Genomic DNA, 25598 nt, shown 5'->3' with positions numbered 1-25598 from the left:
TGAATAAAGCAAGCTGCTAAATTGTTCAGTTGACATTTTACCTTCATCTTGTCTAGGCTAGTGTAGACTATATGAAATGAGATGTAGGCCTATCAGGGACCTACCTTTATCTAAGCAAACCAAAGTTGAATTGATAAACCCAGATTTTTGTCTGTAGTCTAAGCCTATTGAAATGACAAACCAATCACGCTAATGGGCCATTTATAACAGTTTGTCTTCTTAACATCTGGCACAATTGGCAGAAAATAGCCTAACACTTGTTTGTTTTTTCAAGTTTGCCTGAGTGTTTCTTGCTCAGAGATTTAGAAATCCTCTAACCAATTTTTATTTATTTTTTACCTTTATTTGACTAGGCAAGTCAGTTAAGAACAAATTCTTATTTTCAATGACGGCCTAGGAACAGTGGGTTAACTGCCTGTTCAGGGGCAGAATGACAGATTTGTACCTTGTCAGCTTGGGGATTTGAACTTGCAACCTTCCGGTTACTAGTCCAACGCTCTAACCACTAGGCTACCCTGCCATCACTCAAACTCTCTTGTCTGATTTATCAATATTTATGCACAAAAGGGATTTAATTACAATTATAAACCTGGTTCAAACTCTGAATGCTGCTTGGCTGAAAGCCTTGGTATATCAGACCATATACCACCGGTATGACAGACAATTACTTTTTACTGTTCAAATTACATAGCAATAAGGCACCCCAGGGGGTTGTGTTATATGGCCAATATACCACCACTAATGACTGTATTAGCAGTGCATTAATAAACCAATTAGGCACATTTAGGATAAGTTCATTGGATCAGTCTAAAACGGTGCACATACATTGCCATCTATTGGCCAAAGTCTAAATTGCACTTAAACTGGAATAATACATTGTGGCCTTTCTCTTCAATTTCAAATATGATTAAAAATAAATACAAAATACACGTTTTTTCTTTGTATTATCTTTTACCAGATTTAATGTGCTATAGTCTCCTACTTAATTTCACATTTCCACAAACTTCAAAGTGTTTCCTTTCAAATGGTTTCAAGAATATGCATATCCTTGCTTCAGGTTCGGAGCTACAGACAGTTAGTTACATTTGGGTATGTCATTTTAGGCGAAAAAAAAAGAAAAAAAAAAGGATCCGATCCTTTTCCTTTATTGCAGTCAAAGGAGTTAAATTAACATCCATTGATGGAAGATGATCTGGCGAGTTTAATAAAGGCAAATTATATTTTCTCTTGTGATATAGTCAAATGATTTTATTATGTCATGTCATAGCTAGCAATAATTATTATTTTGAGAAAAAACGAATTTTGCTTCAAATGTTGGTACAAGTTACTACGATAATTCCTTCTTCGTTGACTCTATAACAATATGGGAAAAGGTTTATTGTATAAATATGGCAACTTTTTTTTTAAAAGGGCTCATTTTCAGACCTTTTGAGCAGTTTTTAAGTGGTCATTGGTCAATACATTTTAACTGTTTAAAACCACAAGGTGGTAATATCACAGCCGTTTGAGTAACTTTGTTTGACAAAAAGACAGCACGGGATGATTCCCTAGTTGTCTGATTGCCCTTTTAGCCGAATGTATGTACATTGGAATAATGTATATTTTATATTTGTAATGAATTGCATGTTAATTGGATACGTTTTGTGTTGCATTTTGGTAAATGTGGTTTACTACTACTCGGGCCGAATTTCATGATCAAATTTGGAACAACAAGTATCTCAGGACACGTGGTAGCTAGGAGCAAAAATAATGTATCTAGATGAATACATCTACATGATATGTCAGCTCAATATACTAAATTAAGATTGAGGAAAAACACGAGAGAAACCATAATGTCTTCGGGAGAAAAAAAAACTACATTGGTCGCATGTGGAAGTAATCGAGGAACGCGTCCAGTCGACGACAGTTTATGACGTTGAGCTCTATTTTTTTGGGTCCATATCAATACTTTCTGATGAATTGCACGGACGTTTGCCATTACACATTACTTATTTCTCAAGCCAAAAAGAAAGAGGACCCGCTAACGCCACAATAGTAGCAGGCATGTCAGAGTCTGGTCACACGCGGTTTTGTGCAATTAACGTTAGCTAGCTACTGTGTTTTCCTTTCGTGAACTGCTCTGTCTTGCCAGACATATTTAGTAACGTTAATGTATTATTGCAGAAATGTAACAGGAGTCGACTGTAGTTGCTAGCAAACGTTACATAAAACCAGTCTTAACAAATAATAGAAGAGGAGAGAAAGGACTTAAACGTTACATGTTGGGCATTAGCTACAAGGTAGCGTTGCAACTTGGCAATAATACTTAACGTTACCTAGCTTAGCTTTACTTGCTAGCGTACTAGTGTGGGTTCGCTACTTTGACAGCTCTCATTACTCTTAACACTTGCAATATTAGCTACTAATGTTACTACAGCGAACACCTTAGTTAAAGTTAGTTAGCTCGCTGAATTATCTGGTTGGCAGTGCCGTTGAGCGTTCAACGGGCAACGAACCTAGCCATCTTATTTTAAGTTATTTGTACGAACATATTTGCCCTATTTTGCACAATGTTCAAGCTTTGTCTTCAGATAGCTCTACGACCCACCATCCCAACAAGAGCAGTGCTGGAAAGTGTCACGGTCAGAAAGGTTTTGAAGGTGTCCCACTTGCAAAGTTGTTGGATGGGAACGCTCAGACGCAACGAGCCACAGGAACCCCTAAACTCTCCAAAAAGAGCGAAAGAATTCATCTACAGCCTTCACCCCAAAGAACGAACATGCTTGCTGAAAGAACTGCAGAGCTTTGAATCCATAGCTATAGCTCAAGGTAAGATCAAAACAGATATTGCAAGTTCCTCTCCCATTTTTATAATGATTGACATTCCCTCCCTCACTCCCTCTGCAGGCAGGGTGACTTTGTGTTTCCTATTCTTATAGTGATGTCAGGAATGTTGAAACTTCCCACCCCAAGTTAGTCGCTATCGTGGTGGCAACAGTGTCCTCCACTTTTATCTATTGGGATATTCTGGGCAACATTTAAGTCATGTATTTTCAAAAGTCACTATTAGGATAAAGTAATCGCTGCTGTCAAGTCAACTGACAGGCTACCATTTCATTAATTTCATTTTTCTTAAAACTTGTGTTTGACCAACACAACTATGGGTGTTTTTTTGTTGTTGTTTAATCCTGAAGAAGTACCTAATACGGTGTAAAAGTGTCCCTCAGCTTTGTAGTTTAACATTTGTAGCCTTTTTGAATGGCCTTCAATAGGGAAAAACGTAGTGCAATGGTCTTCAAGTGCAACAACTTTGAAGGTGTCCCACTTGCAAAGTTGTGGCAGAAGTAATTTCATCCACAAACACATTTGAAAAATATATATATATATCCACACACACACACACACACACACATACAAGTATGTTGACAACACTTAGAATTATTGGATTTGGCTATTTCAGCCACACCCATTGCTTACATGTGTATAAAATCGAGCACACAGCCATGCAATCTCAATTGGCAGTAGAATGGCCTTACTGAAGAACTTTCAACGTGGCACCAACAAGTCAGTTCGTCAAATTTCTGCACGGTTAGAGCTGCCCTGGTCAACTGTAAGTGCTCTTTATGTGAAGTGAAAACATTTAGAAGCAACAACGGCTCAGCCGTGACGTGGTAGGCCACACAAGCTCCCAGAACGGGGCTGAAGTGCGTAGTGTGTACAATGTCTCAAATTGAAAACTAGACTTTCTTGTGTTTTCTATATATGTTTCCATGCTGAGTTTGGAATAATACAGCGAAAGTGATGAGAATTCCCTTTTTAGTGTAAGAGCTGTTTGAAATGACAGTCTGCAATTTCAGCCTGTTTTGGTGAGATGTAGTTTTGGACTGCCTGGTGACATCACCAGGCCAAACATTTGTTAATAGACCAATTGCTTGGTTTTACTTAGTGATGCACCGATATTACATTTTTTGGCCGATACTGATATTTTCCTTGCCAAAAAAAACTATACTGATCTTGTTTACATTTTTAAATCAGCATTCTAGTACAGTTAAATAGTTAACACACACACACATGGACGCAGCGGTCTAAGGCACTGCATCTCAGTGCAAGAGGTGTCACTGCGTCCCTGGATCGGTCTGTGGTTTGGCCGGGGTAGGCCGTCATTGTAAATAATAATTTGTTCTTAACTGACTTGCCTAGTTTAAATAAAGGTTACACGCACCACGCTGACCAAAAAGTTATTTTGTTGGCATTTATGTATTAGAGGTCGAACGATTATGATTTTTCAAGGCCAATACCGATTATTGGAGGACCAAAAAAGCCGATACCGATTAATCGGTAATAATAATGACAATTACAACTATACTGAATGAACACTTATTTTAACTTCATATAATACATCAATAAAATCAATTTGGCCTCAAATAAATAATGAAACATGTTCAATTTCGTTTAAATAATGCAAAAACAAAGTGTTGGAGAAGAAAGTAAAGTAAAAGTGCAATATGTGCTAACGTTTCAGTTCCTTGCTCAGAACATGAGAACATATGAAAGCTGGTATCTTTTAACATGAGTCTTCAATATTCCCAGGTAAGAAGTTTTAGGTTGTAGTTATTATAGTAATTATTGAACCATTTCTCTCTATACCATTTGTATTTCATTAACCTTTGACTATTGGATGTTCTTATAGGCACTTTAGTATTGCCAGTGTAACAGTACAGGTTCCGTCCCTCTCTTCGCTCCTCCCTGGGCTTGAACCAGCAACACATCGACAACAGCCACCATCGAAGCAACGTTACCCATGCAGAGCAAGGGGAACAATTACTAGAAGGCTCAGAGCGAGTGACATTTGAAATGCTATTAACGCGCGCTAACTAGCTAGCCATTTCACTTCGGTTACACCAGCCTCATCTCGGGAGTTAATAGGCTTGAAGTCATAAACAGCGCAATGCTTGACGCACAATGAAGAGCTGCTGGCAAAACGTACAAAAGTGCTGTTTGAATGAATGTTTACGCGCCCGCTTCTGCCTACCACAGCTCAGTCAGATACTTAGATACTTGTATGCTCAGTAAGATTATATGCAACGCAGGACATGCTAGATAATATCTAGTAATATCATCAACCATGTGTAGTTAACTAGTGATTATGATTGATTGTTTTTTATAAGATAAGTTTAATGCTAGCTAGCAACTTACCTTGGCTTACTGCATTCGCGTAACAGGCAGTCTCTGTGTGGAGTGCAACGAGAGAGAGGCAGGTCGTTATTGTGTTGGACAAGTTAACTGTAAGGATGCAAGATTGGATCCCCCGAGCTGAAAATCTGTCGTTCTGCCCCTGAAGAAGGCAGTTAACCCACCGTTCCTAGGACGTCATTGAAAATAAGAATGTGTTCTTAACTGACTTGCCTAGCCAAATAAAGGTATAAAAAATAATCTTTTTTTTTAAAAAATCGGCAAATCGGCACCCAAAAATACAGATTTCCGATTGTTATGAAAACTTGAAATCGGTCCTAATTAATCGGCCATTCCGATTAATCGGTCGACCTCTATTACGTATGTCCCCATTACCAGTAAAACATAATCAAAACCTATTTCTTTCACTTGCTGTGCTGTTTCGTTGTTCATTTTATTCAGTTGTTTCATTCTCAACCAGGATTTCTCATACTATGGAACGCTGTTTGGGTCTTGGCGTGTCAAAAAGGATACACGTCAAATAACACTATTCGACACGTCAAATAACACTATTCGACACGTCAAATAACACTTCGACACGTCAAATAACACTATTCGACACGTCAGGACCTGAATACGACGGCACGTCACATAATAATTGAACGCGCTCATTAATTCTTTTTTTTTTAACGTTATTACACATTGATTGCATTCACTCGTATTTCATATGTCACAACGATTCATGACCAATGCTGGTCATTAAAAAAAAAGCTAGCTAGCTCATGGATGCAAACAATGTTCATCCCCAAAAACATAGCAAAACGTCAACCTGTTTTAGTAGTTATAGTTAGCTAGCTAACTATATAGCTAGGTGTCATCATCTAAAATAACCCTAATTTATAAGACGGTTCTTACTTGATTAATGGTGGTCGGACCCATCTATGTGACGCTAGCCACAATGGTTGACTTTGCGGTTAGCCATCAAAATAAAAGTATGCCATTGACAGTGATGCAAATTAATACAAATAGTATAATTATGCCATAATTGAATAAATCATGCTAAACGTGGTTGGAATGTTATATAAAATCAACAATTTGTTAATTTGACAATCTGTATAAATCACACTAGATGTATTATACTTTAGAATTGCTTTGGGGGCATACTTATTTCATTGTACAGCCTTACCTATGGATTGTGGATCAATGACATGGGGTATCAGTCTACTCAGTGACACCCAGAGAACATTAGCACCATAGCCCTGTTTGCTGGACTATGAAACAACTGTGAATTGAGCCACATTTATTGTCAACCTATGTGAACACTATTCCTAATGAAAAACAATACTGTGTGGATGTTTTGGAGTCTAATAACTCTGAGGAGGACTTTTGGAAAAAATATATTGCGTATTGAGTTGACTGATACCCCATTTTATTGATCCTCAATCCTTAGGTAAAGCTGTACAGTGCAATATGAATGTCAATTTACACAATAGGCTGACTGGGGAGGGGATTTCACACAGTCACAGTCCCACGATAAGAGCTACAACGCTAATATTTGCGTAAACTCTTCACAGTTGTGTTCTGTGGGTTTCACCGAGTAGACTGATACCCCATTTCATTGCTTCACATTCCAACCTTGTTTAACATTATCTAGTCTAAATATGGCATGATTCCACCAATTGTAACCTTCTGTATCACTTTCAAAGCGGTGCTTTTATTTCGAAGGCAAACCGCAAATTCCACTATTGTGCCTAATCCTTATTGTGGCGAGCTTCATAACACATAACCCAGTCCGGTCGAGCCTCACGAGCCAGATGAAGCTATCTGGCTGCTTATAATGTTAGCTTTGGGCAACAGGGTTAAGTAGCTGGCTAGCTATTTATTTTCATGAACTGAAGTTCAATTTCATTAGGCAATCTAGCTAATACCTACTCATAAGGATTCCTAAATCGTTGCTAAGAATAATGAAAATTACTGCAGCTTCTACTGGTCATTGTTTTCAGGCTGGTTGTATTAGGTGCCAAGCTAAAGCTAGCTAGTTACCCCTAGTTACCCCAGAAGTTGCGGTCAAACAAATAATGCTTTATTACCAACGCGGTATTGTAATCACATCGTTCGTGGCCAGTGTTTGCAGACGTTTTTGTACAGCTTTGACAGTGCTACTGATTGTAGTGGTGGAGCTTGGCTTGCACATGCAAATTCAGAACACACAACATTCTATAATAGAACTGGGTTAGCTTATTTAAACTCGTCAAATAGTGTTATTTGACGTATCTTTTTTTTACACCCAAACGGCGTTTCATAGTATGTCGTGAAGTTAATAGCAGTGACGCCATTACTGTGTAACTCCGGTAGGGCAACATCTGAAAAATAGCTCTCTTGGTAGTGTGTACTGGTGCTCGACCAGTTGCCGAAAGCCAAAATCACCCTTGACAGAGAACGGTTGATTGTCAAGGGCAATGAATTCCATATCTTTGCATTAATGGATTTCGCCTTTGAGTTGTCTCGCTGAAACATTCTTACTCTTCAAATGACTGCTCGACTTGTTGACTGCTCATTCCACACAGCAGACATTGTGGGTTAGGTTAGGAATTCTGTGTTGCACGTGTAGCGCAACATTAAAGTTGACGCCATTACGTTATATAGGTATGCACGTCAGCTTTGACATCGGTTTTTAACATCGGCATTAAACTAGACATCGGGCCGATACCGATATTGTCATTTTTAGCTAATATCGTCCAATTCCGATATGTTCACCGATGTTTTTTAAATTTGATTTATTATATATATTATATATATTTAAAATCATATCATGCATCCCTTGTAAACTGTCATGGTCAAAACCTATAGATTCAATGTTGTTAAGATAGGGAGAGGTTTGTCCATAATAAAGATGCTCTGCTTTTTTGACACCACACCACACCGCACAGAGCACATCCTGCAGGCTTTAGTTTGATCTAATCTTGATTATTGTTAAGTCATATTGTCAAGTGCTGCAAAGAAAGTCCTAGTTCAGCTGCAGCTGGCCCAGAACAGAGCGGCTCTTTATTGGCTAAGAGTTGAGGAAAGACTGACTGCATCACTTGTTTTTATAAGAAACATTATTGTGTTGGAAATTCCCAATTGTTTGCATAGTCAACTTACACATAACACTGGCACACGCACACTTACCCCACCACTTACCCAACCAGACATGTCTTTTCACAGTCCCCAGGTCCAGAACAAATTCAAGGAAACGTACAGTATTATACAGAGCCATGAGTGCATGGAACTCCCATCTTAAATAGCGCAAGTGAACAGCAAACCCGTTTTTAAATTATTATTTTTTAACAGTGACCTTCTTGTTGTGTGTATCTCATAGATGCGCACACACACTACATGTTTATGTTTTTAAATGTATGTAAATTGTAAAGTCTTTTGCCGCTAATGTATTTTTTGTGATGTCGGACCCCAGTACGACTAGCTGTCGCTAATGGGGATCCTAATAAATCAAAATCCTCGACTTTAACCCTGGGAGAAATATGTAAGCTTGAAGTACAGTGACCTTTTCCAGAGCTCATTCCTGACCCTCCCTCATGCCAGCTGGTCTCTCTTGGAGCAGGCCTCTGACAGATGGGCTCTCTCCACCATGTCCCTGTTATGCCAGCCTCTGGTAAATAGCCAGGAAACCACTTGAGCACTATTAGCCCTGATGCCTCCTTGGTCATGCATTCAGAGCTTTAAATGGACAACCATCATGCAATTCAGGTTCTTCTTTTCCCAGAAGTGTTCACTATATATGAATGAGTGCAGTGGCTAATGAGAAGAGCCTAATGTTTTGCACTGGTGCTCATTTTATTTTTATAGTAAAATTGTAGAGGGTTCACGAGGTAGACCTAGGCATTTATCTTCTTTAATTGTACATCCAATGTCAATGCATTATGAGGATCATTTTCTCTTGCTGTTTGAACTGAAATGATAAAAGCCATCCAGACAGGTGAGTTAACTTTTGGCATCCATTACATAATGTACCTCATAGCTTATTATTAAATGTTTGAGGAATTGAGGAAGACCTACCCAGTCAGGTGAGTTAAACTGTAGTGTGACAATGTACTTCAGCTCTCAGTAGATGAAGCCGTTTTTCCATAAAGGTTCTAGTGAAACTACCTTTACACACACAGTCTTGCCCAAAACTTCTTTTTATGTGCCCCGTATCCCCCCCCCCCTCCCCTCCAGACTCTGAGGTGTCCAGCTGCACAAGCCAGTTGCGTGGCCAGAGTGAGACACCTGAAGGAGAAGTGGGGTTACAGGGTACAACAATGTGTGTTTTTCACGGACAGACTGACAACATTTCCCTTGCCTGCTTTGTATACCTTCAGTGTTTCCCCTAAGCACACAGGTTGGGGTTTTCAGGAATTTTTGTTTTCGTTTTATCGCCTGCTCTCAATGACATCACCAGCCAATTGTATATTAATCCCAAATTATGTTTTGCTAATGTAACATTACTGTAATTTAGCTAACAATTATTACATACTGTTCATCTATTAATAGGGTTGGTTCATGGATATAGTTGGAGGATGCCACATGTCTGTGAGAGTACATTTTCTTCTACTACCTTGAGTGTTGTTGTTTGAATCGGTATAAAGCCAAGGTTGGTGATTTACTGCCACCTGCAGTTATAGAATGTTTGCTCATGAGTCTAATTCATTGGCTAATCCCTCCTGATGACCAGGATGGAATTATGTGATCCTTCCTTAACCAATAAGAAGGCCCACTCAGTGACTCCTTAAAAATGGTGAAAGTCCTCACTACCCATGCTAAAACAGGCTTTTGGGCAAGAGTCTTCTATCTACATTATCTCTATGGGATGGCTACACTAGTTACCTTGGAGGTTTCTCGGACGATCTGATGAGAATCTGACAAAGATATATAAGTTGTTGTAACTTGTCACTCTGATCTTAAACTCTAATCTGCAGAAATATTTTTGTTGTTCCGGCAATGATTTAGCAGCAGCAGTGCGCTGCTGCTAAATGAATATAGGGGAAACACTGACGTTACTCAAGTTTGTCCATACTGTTGCTACATTATCAGCTGGCATGACAATCCAATGCTGCTGCCTTGTTCCATGTTACTCTGTGTTCAACATGAAATCCCCAGGAGAGTCAGTTTAGTGATTCAGGTAACTTTTCTTTTTTCACATTCTTTTTGTCACTAGTTGTGAGGCTTGTGATTACAACATCGGCCTAAACAGCGTTCAACACAGAAATTTCCCTGAATGTCAAGGGGCACTGTGGCATTTCAGTCATGGGCTATTTAATATGTTAATCCTGTGAACCAAACCTTAAGGCCCTATTCCCACTACGAGATATCAAGGAGAGTCTGAGGAGCGGAGTGGCAAAAAGGATTTCTACTTTTCAATTCACATTACATCCTTACCTTTCGTTGTGGCTGGCGATGCGACATTCTTGGTCCGCAGCTCAAATTGACCTTCAATATCACAGTAGTCAGTAAGCACAAACTATTCAACAATGACAAACATTTCTTTGAAAACATTTTACACTATTGAATAATGCAACCAACCCATATGACAATTTACAAGCATGTGCAGACAAAGGGTTTATTTTCTTGTCTGTAGGCTACAGTCATTTCATTTGTCTTGAAGCTAAAATGTAGAGTTGCTAGCTGCATGTCTTCATCAAGTAACGTTAGCCTATCTAAAATTAACGATTTTTAAACCTCTCATTTGCATATAAAGTACAGTAGGCCTACTTTACAACAAACCAGGCTTCATTTTTTAAATCAATATCATGCAAATCATTACATGTGCTAAAAGCAAATTGCAACTGATAACGTGGGTATAAGTGAATGCACTGCGACAAGCTGTTTTATATGGAAGCCCAAGCCCACTACCAAAATAGTTTTTATAAATTGCCTTATGTTTTGTCAATGCACAATTAATCTGTGCTTCAGTCTGATCAACTGTAGTTTACTGATAACAACCACATGCTTCTCTAGGATACCTGCAGCTAAGTAAAAAATGAATGGAAGTAAATCTGGAAGTAGTTTAGTGGCTAAAATAAGGGGTTAAATAGGTGATCTTTCTTATCGCTCAGATATAAGAGACTTCACAACAAACTTTTTTATTTTTTATGAACGTTTTATTCAACGTTTCATCCATATATTTTTTTAGTACCTTAAGGAGTCTTAAAATAGAATAGCTAAATGATGACCCCGCCTCCGCCGACTCTAGAGGGGGATTTATTAAACGGGTTTCTTCTTTTCAGAGCTCTTTGGTGAGCATTTTGATATTCTTGTGTGGTTGCTATAAAGTGCTGATTTTATTTTTATATTGTTATGGTCCTTAGGTTGTCTGAGCAAGATAGTAGTTAGATTCCATAGAGATTGTAAAATGAGTGCACTACCCTAACTTCTTCACTGGGAAACAACACATATTGGCACATCTCCCTGTTCCGCTCCAATTTAATTTGGGAAATATTTACACCCACTACTTTAATTGGGGAGAATGAATTGGCCCTCAAAAGAATAGCAGACTAAAGACGAACACATCTCCTCTCCAATTCCGTCCTAGCAGCAGGTAGTCCTGCACTTCCCCTGTTAAGCCTTTCTAATGTGTTGGAGTGCCAGTTCCTCAGAACTGTGACAGCGGGCAGATGGTGGTGACTATTGCCACAGACAGCAGGAGTAGACACTTCTGTAATTAGGCAGTTTCACATGCACCACTTCAGCTAAACTCTGAGGGAAATGACTCATCAGCACTGCGGCTGCCTGCTGTGACCGTTATTGTTTAGAAGGGTAATATAGCGGGAGGGGTTGGACATTGGAGTGACCGATTACAAATATGTAGCCTTATGCTATATCTCATTGAACATTGCCCGAAGTCATTGCCTGAAGTCTAGTGGCTGCAGATTGCACAGATATCAATTTTTTCATCTAGAAGTTTATTGATATTTTTCCATCAGCCAAGTGTCCTCCTTGAGTCAACAGAAATTAAATAAGCTTTTGTTGTGTAGCATGGCGTTGTGCCGCAAGGTGTTGTTGCATGGCCTTTAGCCGCAAGGTGTTGTTGCATGGCCTTTAGCCGCAAGGTGTTGTTGCATGGCCTTTAGCCGCAAGGTGTTGTTGCATGGCCTTTAGCCGCAAGGTGTTGTTGCATGGCCTTTAGCCGCAAGGTGTTGTTGCATGGCCTTTAGCCGCAAGGCGTTGTGTTGCATGGCCTTTAGCCGCAAGGCGTTGTGTTGCATGGCCTTGTGCCGCAAGGCGTTGTGTTGCATGGCCTTGTGTTGCATGGCCTTGTGCCGCAAGGCGTTGTGTTGCATGGCCTTGTGCCGCAAGGCGTTGTGTTGCATGGCCTTGTGCCGCAAGGCGTTGTGCTGCCTGGCCTTGGGCCGCAAGGCGTTGTGTTGCCTTAGGGTTACCTACAGACTTTGACCATGCCCCCTGCTCAACTCGTTTACTCGGTCACTAGCAAGCATTTTATTATGGGTTTTATAGCGACACTCTCCCTCAGTGGGAGGTTCTACACTCCACACTGAAAGCCTGTTCTCTTCTATGAGCTGCTGCTGTGCATGAGCATATTGACCCGCTGTTCTGATTAATTAGTATTCCATGACGGTCAATAGTATTTCCATTCTCATTAAAGTCACCTCGTCAGCTGGCGGTCACCTCGCCTTAATCTTGGGTTTAATCTTTCCAGAAATAGAACCCCAGCCCCTCTTGTCTCAAGGTAGGGTCCTTGACCTTTCCAAACGGCATTCATGTTAGAGGTGTGAATCTGTTTAGCACTGGGGTTTGTGTTAGTCTTTCCCAATGAATGAGAGACTACGTAATTTGGTAACTGTAATGGGAGACTTTCATGTCTGTCTGAATTCACTCCCACAAAACAGTTGACTGTCTAGTAGTTTTATGACTTTTTAAACACTAACACATTCACTTGGAACATGCCCCTTTAGTTCTCAATGAATATCCTACCAAGAATCTGTTTCTCACAAGACTATAGAATACGGAGCCTCTTGGACAGAGCGGAGTAGTCAGCATTATACAGTGAACATGTGTATATTTGTGCTGAAGAGTTTGCAGTCTACACCTCTGTGCCAAACTTTTTGGGAGAGAAAGCATGAGGGTTGATCAGGATCTGAAATTTCTACCCCAGTGCACATCATTTTCCAGATATGAATCTTTGTTTTTGATCTTGTCTTTCAGAGACTCAAGAGGCTTCACCGCTTACTCGAGCTCAGATCAAATACGGTAAGATAAAAGCGGTCTCAAATTATGAATGTAATTTTCTTTATACCATAGAGATTTATAGCTCAAAAGTTGTCAGTGTCATCAAAAGGGTTTATGCTTCCGTAGTCACATTATACCCCTTTGAAAACGGTTTCTCAAAACTAATTAATTATGGCCTTATCAGCTTTTGTTTCCCAGCAGCTCTACCCGTGCTATTTCTCTTAATGAACCCACAAAATAAACTTAGCAAAAGAAGAAACGTCATCTCACTGTCAACTGCGTTTATTTTCAGCAAGCTTAATGTGTAAATATTTGTATGAACATATAAGATTCAACAACTGAGACATAAACTGAACAAGTTCCACAGACATGTGACTAACAGAAATGGAATAATGTGTTCCTGAACAAAGGGAGGGATCAACATCAAAAGTAACATTCAGTATCTGGTGTGGTCACCAGCTGCAATAATAATCTCCTCATGGACTGCACCAGATTTGCCAATTCTTGCTGTGAGATGTTACCCCACACTTCCACCAAGGCACCAGCAAGTTCCCGGACAACATGTCTGGGGGGAATGGCCCTAGCCCTCACCCTCCGATCCAACAGGTCCCAGACGTGCTCAATGGGATTGAGGTCCGGGCTCTTCAGGATGAGCATGCAGGAGGGTACCACATGGAGGAGGATGTCTTCCCTCTAACGCACAGCGTTGATTGCCTACAATAACAACAAGCTCAATCCGATGATGCTGTGACACACTGCCCCAGACCATGATGGACCCTCCACCTCCAAATTAATCCCGCTCCAGAGTACAGGCCTCGGTGTAACGCTCATTCCTTCGACGATAAACCAGAATCAGACCATCACCCCTGGTGAGACAAAATCGCGACTCGTCAGTGAAGAGCACTTTTTTCCAGTCCTGTCTGGTCCAGCGACAGTGGGTTTGTGCCCATAGGCAACATTGTTACCGGTGAGGACCTGCCTTACAACAGGCCTTCAAGCCCTCAGTCCAGACTCTCTCAGCCTATTGCGGACAGTCTGAGCACTGATGGAGGGATTGTGCCTTCCTGGTGTAACTTGGGCAGTTATTGTTGCCACCCTGTACCTGTCTCGCAGGTGTGCTGTTCGGATGTACCGATCCTGTGTAGGTGTTGTTACACGTGGTCTGCCACTGAGGACGATCAGTTTTCCATCCTGTCTCCCTGTAGCGCTGTCTTAGGCATCTCACAGTACGGATATTGCAATTTATTGCCCTGGCCACACCTGCAGTGTCCTCAGTTTTCATACCTGTGACCTTAATTGCCTACCTCCTGTAAGCTGTTTGGTTCTTAACGACCGTTCCATAGGTGCATGTTCATTAATTGTTTATGGTTCATTGAACAATCATGGGAAACGGTGTTTAAACCCTTTACGAAGAAGATCTGTGAAGTTATTTGGATTTTTACTAATTATCTTTGAAAGACGGGGTTCTGAAAAAGGGACGTTTCTTTTTTGCTGAGTGTACATTAGAAAGTGTATAATGAGGGGAAATGTTCATGTCAGCCGTTGAAAAATTACTGCATGCTGTCTGTCAGTAAATACATTTGGATTTTCTTCAATGTCAGTAGGACACTGCCCCATAAACTTACAGTACACACAGGCACAAACAAGCAGGCATGTGTGAGTCCCTTAGTGACACGTGTGTTCTGCTGCCAGTCAATGTATATTCACATGCAGAGACCTAACTCACAAGACAAGTTGATCTTAGCAGCAAATGATAAGAAAATGTTTGTTTTTATTGGGGTTCTATCTTGTTTGCAGTGCTTCTACACAATGCGATCCCCTTTATTGGTTTTGGCTTCCTGGACAATGCCATCATGATTGCAGCAGTAAGTGGTATGACTTTTTCTGGTGTTTAAATGTACCTGTATTCATTGTTTAATTTGAACTAGCATTAAAAATGTATTTTGTATTTCACGTTGTTTTCTTTAGATACTGGCCGTGTCTGAATACCCATACCCTTCACGTACTACATAGTATGCAAAAAAAGAAAGTGTCATAGTATGTTACATCTCAAAAATAGTACTCTGACTGCGTCATCTGATGTGCGATTGTGTTGACTCCCGCCATTTGTTCATTTTGGTACAACCAGTCAATTTATCAGCTGTTGTCAGACATGTAAATCAGAAGAGACAAGTGAATTCTATTAGATCTAACACCAAAATGAGTATGCAGTTTAAATATGTAGTACACTAGTATGGGTATTCAGCCACGGCCACTGTGAGGATGAAAGGGAACATTGCAAAAAAACATTGGGTGGGAAAGTCAACATGATTGCTAGCCCACCAAGAAACAAATGTCCACGTAATATTTCTGCTTTCTTGACTTTTAGGGAACCCAGATTGAGTTGTCTATAGGTGTCACATTTGGATTATCGACCATGGCAGGTAAGACTGTTCAATTGTGATCTGAAATGTTCAAATTTGGCAGTAGCTCCGTCAATAAACATTGGTCAGAATACTTCTCAACCTTACAGGGGTCAAATATTTTTCAATGTTACAAAAGTCTAGCCAGCCTCTACCAAATGGGTTAGATCACAATGTGGCAGTAGATAGCAGTCATTTTACCCTCACTATGGGGCCTGATGGTATTTTGTAGGCTATGTTTTTGGAAGCATGTAGGCATCTGTCCCTGATTTTGTGAAGCTCTTCAACTAACATACTTTGTCTATTTGAGCCCTGCTTGTTCCATGGATGGTTATTGCAGCTATTCACATTAGACAAAACCCCTCCCAATAATTGTAGGATGGTTTTGTTTAGGCTATATACTTTTGTTTAGAGTGGACATGCAATGCCAGACGGAAGCCACTCCTCAGTAAAAGGCACGGCAGCACGCTTAGAGTTTCCCAAAAGGCACCTTAAGACTCTCTGACCATGAGAAACAAGATTCTCTGGTCTGATGAAACCACGTTTGAACTCTTTGGCCTGAATGCTAAGTGTCACTTCTGGAGGAAAACTGGCACCATCCCTACAGTGAATCATGGTGATGGCAGCATCCTGCTGCGGGGATGTTTTTCAGCGACAGGGACTGGGAGACTAGTCAGAATCAAGCCAAAGTACAGAGAGATCCTTGATGAAAACCTACTCCGACTGGGGGCGAAGGTTCAACTTCCAACAGGACAACGACCCTAAGCACACAGCCAAGACAACACAGGAGTGGCTTTGGGACAAGTCTCTGAATGTCCTTGAGTGGCCCAGCCACAGCCCGGACTTGAACCCGATCGAATATCTCTGGAGAGACCTGAAAATAGCTGCACAGTAATGCTCCCATCCAACCTGACAGAGCTTGAGAGGATCTGCAGAGAAGAATGGGAGAAACTCCCCAAATACAGGTGTGCCAAGCTTGTAGCAATATACCCAAGAAGACTAGAGGCTGTAATCACTGCCAAAGTTTCTTCAACAAAGTACTGAGTAAAGGGTCTGAATACTTATGTAAATGTGATATTTCAGTTTACTTTTTTTTCTTTCTAAATTAGCAAAAATGTATAAAAACCTGTTTTTGCTTTGTCAGTGTTGCCAAGGACCATACGATACAATATTATCACGATACTTAGGTGTCTATGTATCGCGATTCTCACAATACTTTATGTATTGTGATTTGACACTGTGATTGCGATTCGTTCCCCAAACAATTGATGCAGAAGGACGAGAGAGCCACAAGAAAACAATACGTTTTGATGAGTCATGGAAATAAGAGCTCCCTATTTAAAGCTGCAATATTTAACTTTTTGGGCGAATTGGCCAAATTTACATAGAAATGTGAGTTATAGATCTATAATTTGCATCCAAGTCAAGTCTAAGAAGAGGTATATGTTCTATGTGTGCTACTTCTACTTTTGGTTTTGCACACCAACTGAAAATACAATATTTGTTGTTATTGAAGAGAATCAAGTGGTTTTGATGGTACAATGATTCTCTACACTAAACTGAAATTATGTAAAGTACTACAATTTTAGTAACCAGGAAATGGAGGAGCGATTTCTGCATATTGCACCTTTTTTTTAAAGATGGAGAACAAGCCTTACTGGAATTTTGGTGAATGTACAGCAAACTAGCGTAAAAATAATATTTAAATATTTTTTATCCCCCCCCCATATCACTAGATGCATCACTAGTATGTGGAACAGTATCCCTGGACCATTCTAGTGCCTCGGATCATTTTTGTAATATCACCACTGTCCAATGAATAACAGTTTGATAATTGAAAACAAGAACATATGCTAGCCAATTCCAATACTCATAATCAGTGTTGTCTAATGCTGGCACACATTTAATATACATCAATCTACTTGAATGAACTGTGCTTGATATTGGCTTGTCTCATCCATGATTTACCAAGTGCCACCATACATCCACAATGCAATTTACAGTCGCTCCTCATCCCAGTGCGATGCACAAGCAGCGTTTTCATGAGGCTTTCAGGGTTTATAGCAGTTGGATCTATGCAGTTCCTTGGGCCTGGTTCATATTGTGACTGACTGCTTATGAAATGAAGTGATAATACAATTCAGTACACTGATCCGATTTTATAAACTGTGGAGACAGTGGCTGACCTTTGAACGTTTGAAAAAGGAATCAACATGCCACAACAGCTGTTAAGCATTGTTTACATGTTTAAACAAACCTCAGGAGCAGTTGTATTGAAAAATGATCTGATTTCAAGAATAGTTTGGTTTAGAGACTGTGAAATCTCATTCGTCTTCTGTTACAGCTGCAGCTCTTGGGAACCTAGTGTCAGACCTGGCTGGACTTGGGTAAGAGCACCAACCACTTCTCCATTCGGTGTAATATTTAGTCAGTTATATAACTTTCAAAGCCTTGCAAGTATTTCAGGGTATGATTTTGACATACACTACATTACCAAAAGTATGTGGACGCCAGCTCACCGAACATATAATTTCAAAATCATGGGCACTAATATTACGTTGGTTCCCCCTTTGCTGCTACAACAGCCTCCACTCTTCTGGGAAGGTTTTCCACTACATGTTGGAACATTGCTGCAGGGACTTGCTTCCATTCAGCCACGAGCATTAGTGAGGTCGGGCACTGATGTTGAGTGATTAGGTCTGGCTCGCAGTCTGCGTTCCAATTCATCCCAAAGGTGTTCGATGGCGTTGAGGTCAGGGCTCTGTTTGGGGAAGGCCAGTCAAGTTCTTCCACACCGATCTCGACAAACCATTTCTGTATGGACTTCACTTTGTGGACAGGGGCATTGTCATGCTGAAACAGGAAAGGGCCTCCCCAAACTGTTGCCACAAAGTGGAAGCACAGAATCATATAAAAGGTTATTGTATGCTGTAGCGTTAAGATTTCCCTTCACTGGAACTAAGGGGCCTAGCCCGAACCATGAAAAACAGCCCCAGACCATTATTCCTCCTCCACCAAACTTGACAGTTGGCTCTATGCATTCCAGCAGGTAGCGTTCTCCTGGCATCCGCCAAACCCAGATTAGTTTGTCGGACTGCCAGATGGTGAATCGTGATTCATCACTCCAGAGAACGCGTACCCACTGCTCCAGAGTCCAATGGCAGCAAGCTTTACACCACTCCAGCCAATGCTTGGCATTGCGCATGGTGATCTTAGGCTTGTGTGCTGCTGCTCGGACAAGGAAACCCATTTCATGAAGCTCCAGAAGAAAAGTTATTGTGCTGACGTTGCTTCCAGAGGCAGTTTGAAACATGGTAGTGAATGTTGCAACCGAGGACAGACAATTTTTACGCGCTTCAGCACTCAGCGGACCCATTCTGTGAGCTTGTGCGGTCTACCACTTTGCAGCTGAGCCATTGTTGCTTCTAGACTTCCCACTTCACAATAACAGCACTTACAGTTGACTGACTGGGGCAGCTCTTGCAGGGCAGAAATATTATGAAATGACTTGTTGGAAAGGTGGCATCCTATGACGGTGCCACGTTGAAAATCACTGAGCTCTTCAGTACGGGCCATTCTACCGCCAATGTTTTGTCTCTGGAGATTGCATGGCTGTGTGCTCGATTTTTATTTTTTATCTTTTAATGCACCTGTCAGCAACGGGTGTGGCTGGAATAGCCAAATCCACTAATTTGAAGGGGTGTCCACATACTGTATGATTGTGATTATTATTTTCTTGAAATGGAATGGTAATACAAATTTTACATGACTACCACAGCTGTGTTTCTTATATTGTCTGTCTGTGGGCAGTCTTGCCGGATACGTGGAGGTCCTAGCCTCCAGGCTAGGGATGCAGGTTCCAGACCTCACACCCAAGCAGGCGGACATGTGGCAGACCAGGGTTAGCTCCCACATGGTGAGTGATTTAGAAATGATGACCTTTTATGGGCTGGTCTACTCCTGTACTAAAAATCTTAGTCTGGTTAGGGGAAACTGGCTCTATAGGGTTGAGATATTTAGATGGGTGGGTTACTAGCGATCCATGTTAACCTTAATCGTAAGAGAAGCATGCACAAAACTCAAACTATTGAACTTCACATTTGACATGCATTTTTCTCCCGTTGTGTGCAGGGAAAAGGCATTGGAGTCACAATCGGATGCATTCTCGGAATGTTCCCCCTGTTATTCCTAGGGGATGATGAGGATGAGGGCAAGAAAAAAGAAGCACACACCAACACCACAGACTCTTAACAGCATGTGAACCAGCTTTCTGGTCTCAGGGTCAATTGCAAGCTGCATCATCAGCATGATTTTAAATGAATCTCTAACTCTGGAAAACCTTTCTTCTCTATTTCATAATATAATACATGTAATTTATCCAAAGCGACATAGTCATGGGTGCACACATTTTACTTTCGGGTGGTCCTGGTAATCGAACCCACTGTTCTGGCGTTGCAAGCGCCATGCTCTACCAACTGAGCTACCAAATAACCTTCCAAAAATGTACTATGAGCCATTAGGCTTACAAAGTAGTTGCATTTGATGGCAAGATATTTTCATAGGATGGATTTTGTAGATGAATTTGCCTAGGAGTTGAAAATGAGTTTGAGATGACTTTAAACCAATGTTTTAAGATTGTGAAACAAAGGAACACGTGTGAACTGCTACCTCGATGGCATTTTATTTTTGGGGATTTGAAACGGCAAGAGTTGAACTAGCTTGTGCAATATATATTTTTTCCAAGGATACGTCTTTTTTGTTGAGGAATTTCTGTACAGTATGTTAAGCATTGAACTTTATTGATTTGGTTTGTCAACAAGGAAAAAGCAATTCCGCTATGATTATTAGCACTACCAACCCTGTTTTTCAGACGCGTAATTACAAACATACCTCTACTATACGCGCACTCAATTGAGTGGGTGTAATGCCTTGGGTTCCTAGCATGTCAGGCTTAATTTGCCTCTCTATTCTAACTGCTGATCTATGTCTCTTAGCTTTCACATTTATTTTAGCAAAGCCAATTTTCACAGTCCATACCATAGAAGTGCCTCACTTTATTTTCTTCACATCACTCTAACCAAATGTATTTTTATGACCTTTTTGAAAAACCAGCACGTAGGAGATTTTATTTTGTGAAGTATTAAACTTCATGTTTGAAAGAACGTCATTGTTAATATGCTTGATTTTAAAGAAATTAAGGAAACGAAGTAAGCTGAACAACAGAGTAAAACTGCGCACTCACGGTTTGTTCAAATGCAATTACAGCACCTACTATTCCGTTGCCATTATGATTGACTTTTTGTAGGACAGTTACTGTTTGTTCACTGATAGACAACCATTTGCTTATGGTGGCCTAATCAAACTAGTCATTTGTGTGAAAGGATCTTCTTTGTGTTTTCTGTCTGAATATTGGTTTTCGTTTTTCCGTTTGCCTTTTCGTATTACAGTAAATGCAGTACTTAAACTGGAATGCCCCTCACCATGCTGCATGAACTGTAGTGAATGTTCATAATGACCCTTATTATTTAAACTATTACTGCCAAATGCAGTTTTTTTCCCACAAGTACTTTGCTATAAAAAAAACTGCATATTTCAGCACAACCAGACTGATAAGAAAACGGGCACCAAGGTGTAACCTAAATGCTTTGATGGGTTTTGTTTGAAAGCAATGGAAATGTTCTGTTCTGGGTGAATAGTATTTCTGCAGTTTGATCATGGTCTTACTCCATCCTTTTCTTCAGCGCTAATAGAAGCCATGCACTTGTTCCTCACCTCCTCTGCCCTCTGGACATTTTGTATCTGCCCCGACTCGTTCTCCCTACTGCTTTTCCTCCTGGCGTCCTCTGGTCTTGCTTGTTGCACCACTGTTCTGGGCTTGCTGGAGACTCCTGGTCACATGTGCTCTTCAGCTGTTTTTTAGGCTCTATGGCTGCAGAGACCCTTGATCCGCACGCTCTGTCCTCTTCTATTTGGTGTTTGTCTAACTCCACTCCATTGGTCTCCTCTATAGTCTCGGAAATCCCAGACATATGTTGGAACACGTTAATGTGGAAGGTAAGCCATCTTGCATCTCTAGGATGTATTTGGCTCTTGCCAATTTTCTCCTGCAAACTTCATGGGATGTCTCCATCTCTTCTGTCTTTCGCCTGAACACTTTTTCTCTATCCCAAACATGTACATCAAAATTCCTTCAATCTTGTTTGGTGTTCTGTTCTCGAGTTTGGTTCCTGTGGTATGGTTCTCTGTGTTTGTCTGTTTTGCCATCTGTATCTGAACCTCACTCCCTGTCATTGCTTTCCAACTCTTCTCTCCCTGCTTAGCTATTGGTCCACCATGATAGTGGTGTCCTCTCACCATGATATTAAAGCACACCTCGTCTGATTCTTTTTTTTCTCTTTGTTACCATTAACGACATCATAGAAAGGCTGGCATGGTAATAAGAACTATTCATTTAAACAAACATGGCCTTATCTAATGCTCATCCCCACTCCCATGTAAACGACAGGCACATAAAATGTATCTATGCTGCCATGTTTAAATACTTATGCCAACAAAAATAGAGAAAATACTGTTTGATCGCTCTTGTATTTTGCAATGATTTAATAAATCGAATGGAACTATTTCACCATTTGACCTCTAGGCTTTATGGGTATTATGACTCATAATGTGGTACTCTATACTAATCAACTGAAATATGTTAATCACATGCTAAATTGGCCTGGGTGGGGCTACATCATTTGTGGGGGATGACATGTTTCTATTGTGGCATTGTGTTCCTGTGCACCAATGGAAAGTCTACAAAACTGTGAGTAACCAGCCTATGTATTGGATACATCGAATTGGATTGTGATACTGATGAATGAATCCTGCACACAATATATATATATATATACATACACACACACACACACAGTGGGGCAAAAAGTATTTAATCAGCCACCAATTGTGCAAGTTCTCCCAAATAAAAATATGAGAGGCCTGTAATTTTCATCATGGGTACACTTCAACTATGACAGACAAAATGAGGGGAAAAAATCCAGAAAATCACATTGTATGATTTTTTTTTATGAATGTATTTTCAAATTATGGTGGAAAATAAGTATTTGATCAATAGCAAAAGTTTATATTTTCGAAACCAATGTACGTTCATCTCTAGGAGACAGATCGCGTCTCCTTCCTGAGCGATATGACAGCTGCGTGGTCCCATGGTGTTTATACTTGCGTATTATTGTTTGTACAGATGAACGTGGTACCTTCAGGCGTTTGGAAATTGCTCCCAAGGATGAACTAGACTTGTGGATGTCTGCAATTCTTTTTTTCTGAAGTCTTGGCTGATTTCTTTTGATTTTACCATAATGTCAGGCAAAGAGGTGCTGAGTTTGAAGGTAGGCCTTGAAATACATCCACAGCTACACCTCCAATTGACTGAAATGATGTCAATTAGCCTATCAGAAGCTTCTCAAGCCATGACATAATTTTTCTGGAATTTTCCAAGCTGTTTAAAGGCACAGTCAACTTAGTGTATGTAAACTTCTGACCCACTGGAATTGTGATACAGTGAGTTACAAGTGAAATAATCTGTAAACAATTCTTAGGAAAATTACTTGTCATTCACAAAGTAATGTCCTAACCAACTTGCCAAAACTATGGTTTGTTAACAAGAAATGTGTGGAGTGGTTGAAAAACGAGTTTTAATGACTCCAACCTAAGTGTATGTAAACATCCAACTTCAACTGTATATTACTTTTTATAAAAAGGTTAGTTCCATGTCCCTCCTCCCTGTCCCTCTCCTTTGTGCCTGTGCAAATGCAGGCTCAGGGGACTTGACTTTACCCACCTACAGCGAATAAGAGTATTGTAGCGACCTTAATCCAACACCTTGCAACCTCAATAAGGGTAATTTGGCGTAACGGCTAAGGTGTTGGGTTGAGAGTCGCTAGACCCAGGTTTGAGTCCTGGTCGGGGGCCAGCCCATGAATTTGCTACAGTGTTTTGCAGGTAAGTAAGTCAATACAAATGACAGAATTAAAAATACCAATTTCTTTAACAGTCCTTTATTAATTGAACATTTCAACAAGTGAACAGGTAGCTAGACATGTATTCCTTAAAAATATACCTTTTGCTAACCAGCTGGGTGAGTTAATTATTTTCCCTTGCATCTCAACAGGTAGCTAGACATTATAAAATATTCCCCTGAGTCACCAAGATTTTTCTTTCCAACTAGTATTTTGTTTTTATTACTGGTGTGAGCCAGTCAGAGGCGCACTGGTGGTGACAAGACAAATTCAGGCGCATCTGTCAATCACACGCGCAGGGGCGTCCTATTGTGTGTAGGAAACGTTTAGAATCAAACAACTGCTAAAATCAATTCACAAAGAAAATGGCAATGGAACTGAAGTGGGAGGGATGAGACTGAACAAGTAGGTACAGAACGCTACAGTACAGGTTGGTGTTCAAAATGGTGTCTGAAGTATAAGAGATACCAGAATGGTTGTGTGCCTGGTTTTCCTCCACAAAAGAGGTAGACATCATACTAAATGTCCTGTGTGGAAGATCTGAAGCTCTTTAAATACATTTCCAGTAGGAGCTGTGGGGAAAAGATAGTTGTATACCATACTGTACATGTTGGGGCATATTCCAAGTCAAAAATTCGAACAAATACTGTACCAGTAAAATGTTGACAAATTCCTGGTGACCCCTTGAGCTTCCAGGAACTCCTTCGCTACCAATTTGATGCACTGGCTTGTCTAGGTCCATGGGGTTGTAGAGGAGGATGGATGATTCCACCCTAATTTATTAAGCTGAATGATCTAGATAGAAGCCATGGGATTAAGAAGATACTTCTGTTCATGCAGTGTATGTGGACACCTGCATGTCGAACACCTCAATCCAAAATCATGGGCATTAATATGGAGTTGGTCCTCCCTTTTGCTGCTATAACTCCACTATTCTGGGAAGGCTTTCAACTAGATGTTGGAACATTGCTGTGGGGACTTGCTTCCATTCAGCCACAAGAGGATTAGTAAGGTTGGGTGCTGAGGTTTGGTGATTAGGACTGGCTCGCAGTCGGCATTCCAATTCATCCCAAATGTGTTTGGTGGGGCCAGTCAAGTTCTTCCACACCGGTCTCGGCAAACGATTTCCTCGTCAATCTACACAGTACCCCATAATGGCAAAGCGAAAACAGAAATACCTTATTTACATAAGTATTCAGACCCTGTGCTATAAGACTCGAAATTGAACTCCGGTACATCCTGTTTCCATTGACCATCCTTGAGATGTTTCTACAACTTGATTGGAGTCCACCTGTGGTAAATTCAATTGACTGGACATGATTTGGAAAGGCACATACCTGTCTATATAAAATCCCACTGTTGACAGTGCATGTCAGAGCAAAAACCAAGCCATGAGGTTGAAGGAATTGTCCGTAGAGCACAGAGACAGGATTGTGTCGAGGCACAGATCTGGGAAAGGGTACCAAAAAAAGTCTGCAGCAATTGAAGGTCCCCAAGAACACAGTGGCCTCCATTATTATTAAAAGGAAGTTTGGAACCACCAAGACTCTCTTCCTAGAGCTGGCCGCACGGTCAAACTGAGCAATGGTGGGAGAAGGGCCTTGGTCAGAGAGGTGACCAAGAACCCGATGGTCACTCTGACAGAGCTCCAGAGTTCCTCTGTGGAGATTGAATAACCTTCCAGAAGGACAACCAACTCCACCAAACAGGCCTTTATGGTAGAGTGGCCAGACAGAAGGCAATCCTCAGTAAAAGGCACGACAGCCCGCTTGGAGTTTGTCAAAAGGCACTTAAAGGACAGACCATG

The 25598-nt window shown here is 40.7% G+C and overlaps 1 protein-coding gene across 1 annotated transcript; it reads left to right on the top strand.

The window, feature by feature from the left end:
• The first annotated feature begins 1764 nt into the window (after positions 1–1764).
• Positions 1765–22415, top strand: tmem65 (transmembrane protein 65). The gene is made up of 7 exons (XM_064983637.1): positions 1765–2808; positions 13351–13395; positions 15172–15239; positions 15743–15797; positions 18121–18163; positions 19587–19692; positions 19908–22415. The coding sequence occupies exons 1-7, from the start codon at positions 2550–2552 to the stop codon at positions 20025–20027; spliced, it is 696 nt and encodes a 231-aa protein (XP_064839709.1). The 5' UTR covers positions 1765–2549; the 3' UTR covers positions 20028–22415.
• The last annotated feature ends 3183 nt before the right edge of the window (positions 22416–25598 follow it).

The sequence above is a fragment of the Oncorhynchus masou genome, chromosome 13 (assembly GCF_036934945.1).
Source record: "Oncorhynchus masou masou isolate Uvic2021 chromosome 13, UVic_Omas_1.1, whole genome shotgun sequence".
Classification (NCBI taxonomy): Eukaryota; Metazoa; Chordata; class Actinopteri; order Salmoniformes; family Salmonidae; genus Oncorhynchus; species Oncorhynchus masou.
The sequence above is the reverse complement of the archived record's forward strand: the minus strand, read 5'-3'. Positions and strand labels throughout refer to the sequence as shown.

Coding starts and splice junctions, on each gene's coding strand:
- tmem65 (XM_064983637.1), top strand. CDS start 2,550: ATGTTCAAGCTTTGTCTTCAGATAGCTCTACGACCCACCATCCCAACA. Junction 18,164..19,586: donor TCAGACCTGGCTGGACTTGG/GTAAGAGCACCA, acceptor GTCTGTGGGCAG/TCTTGCCGGATACGTGGAGG. Junction 19,693..19,907: donor CCAGGGTTAGCTCCCACATG/GTGAGTGATTTA, acceptor CGTTGTGTGCAG/GGAAAAGGCATTGGAGTCAC.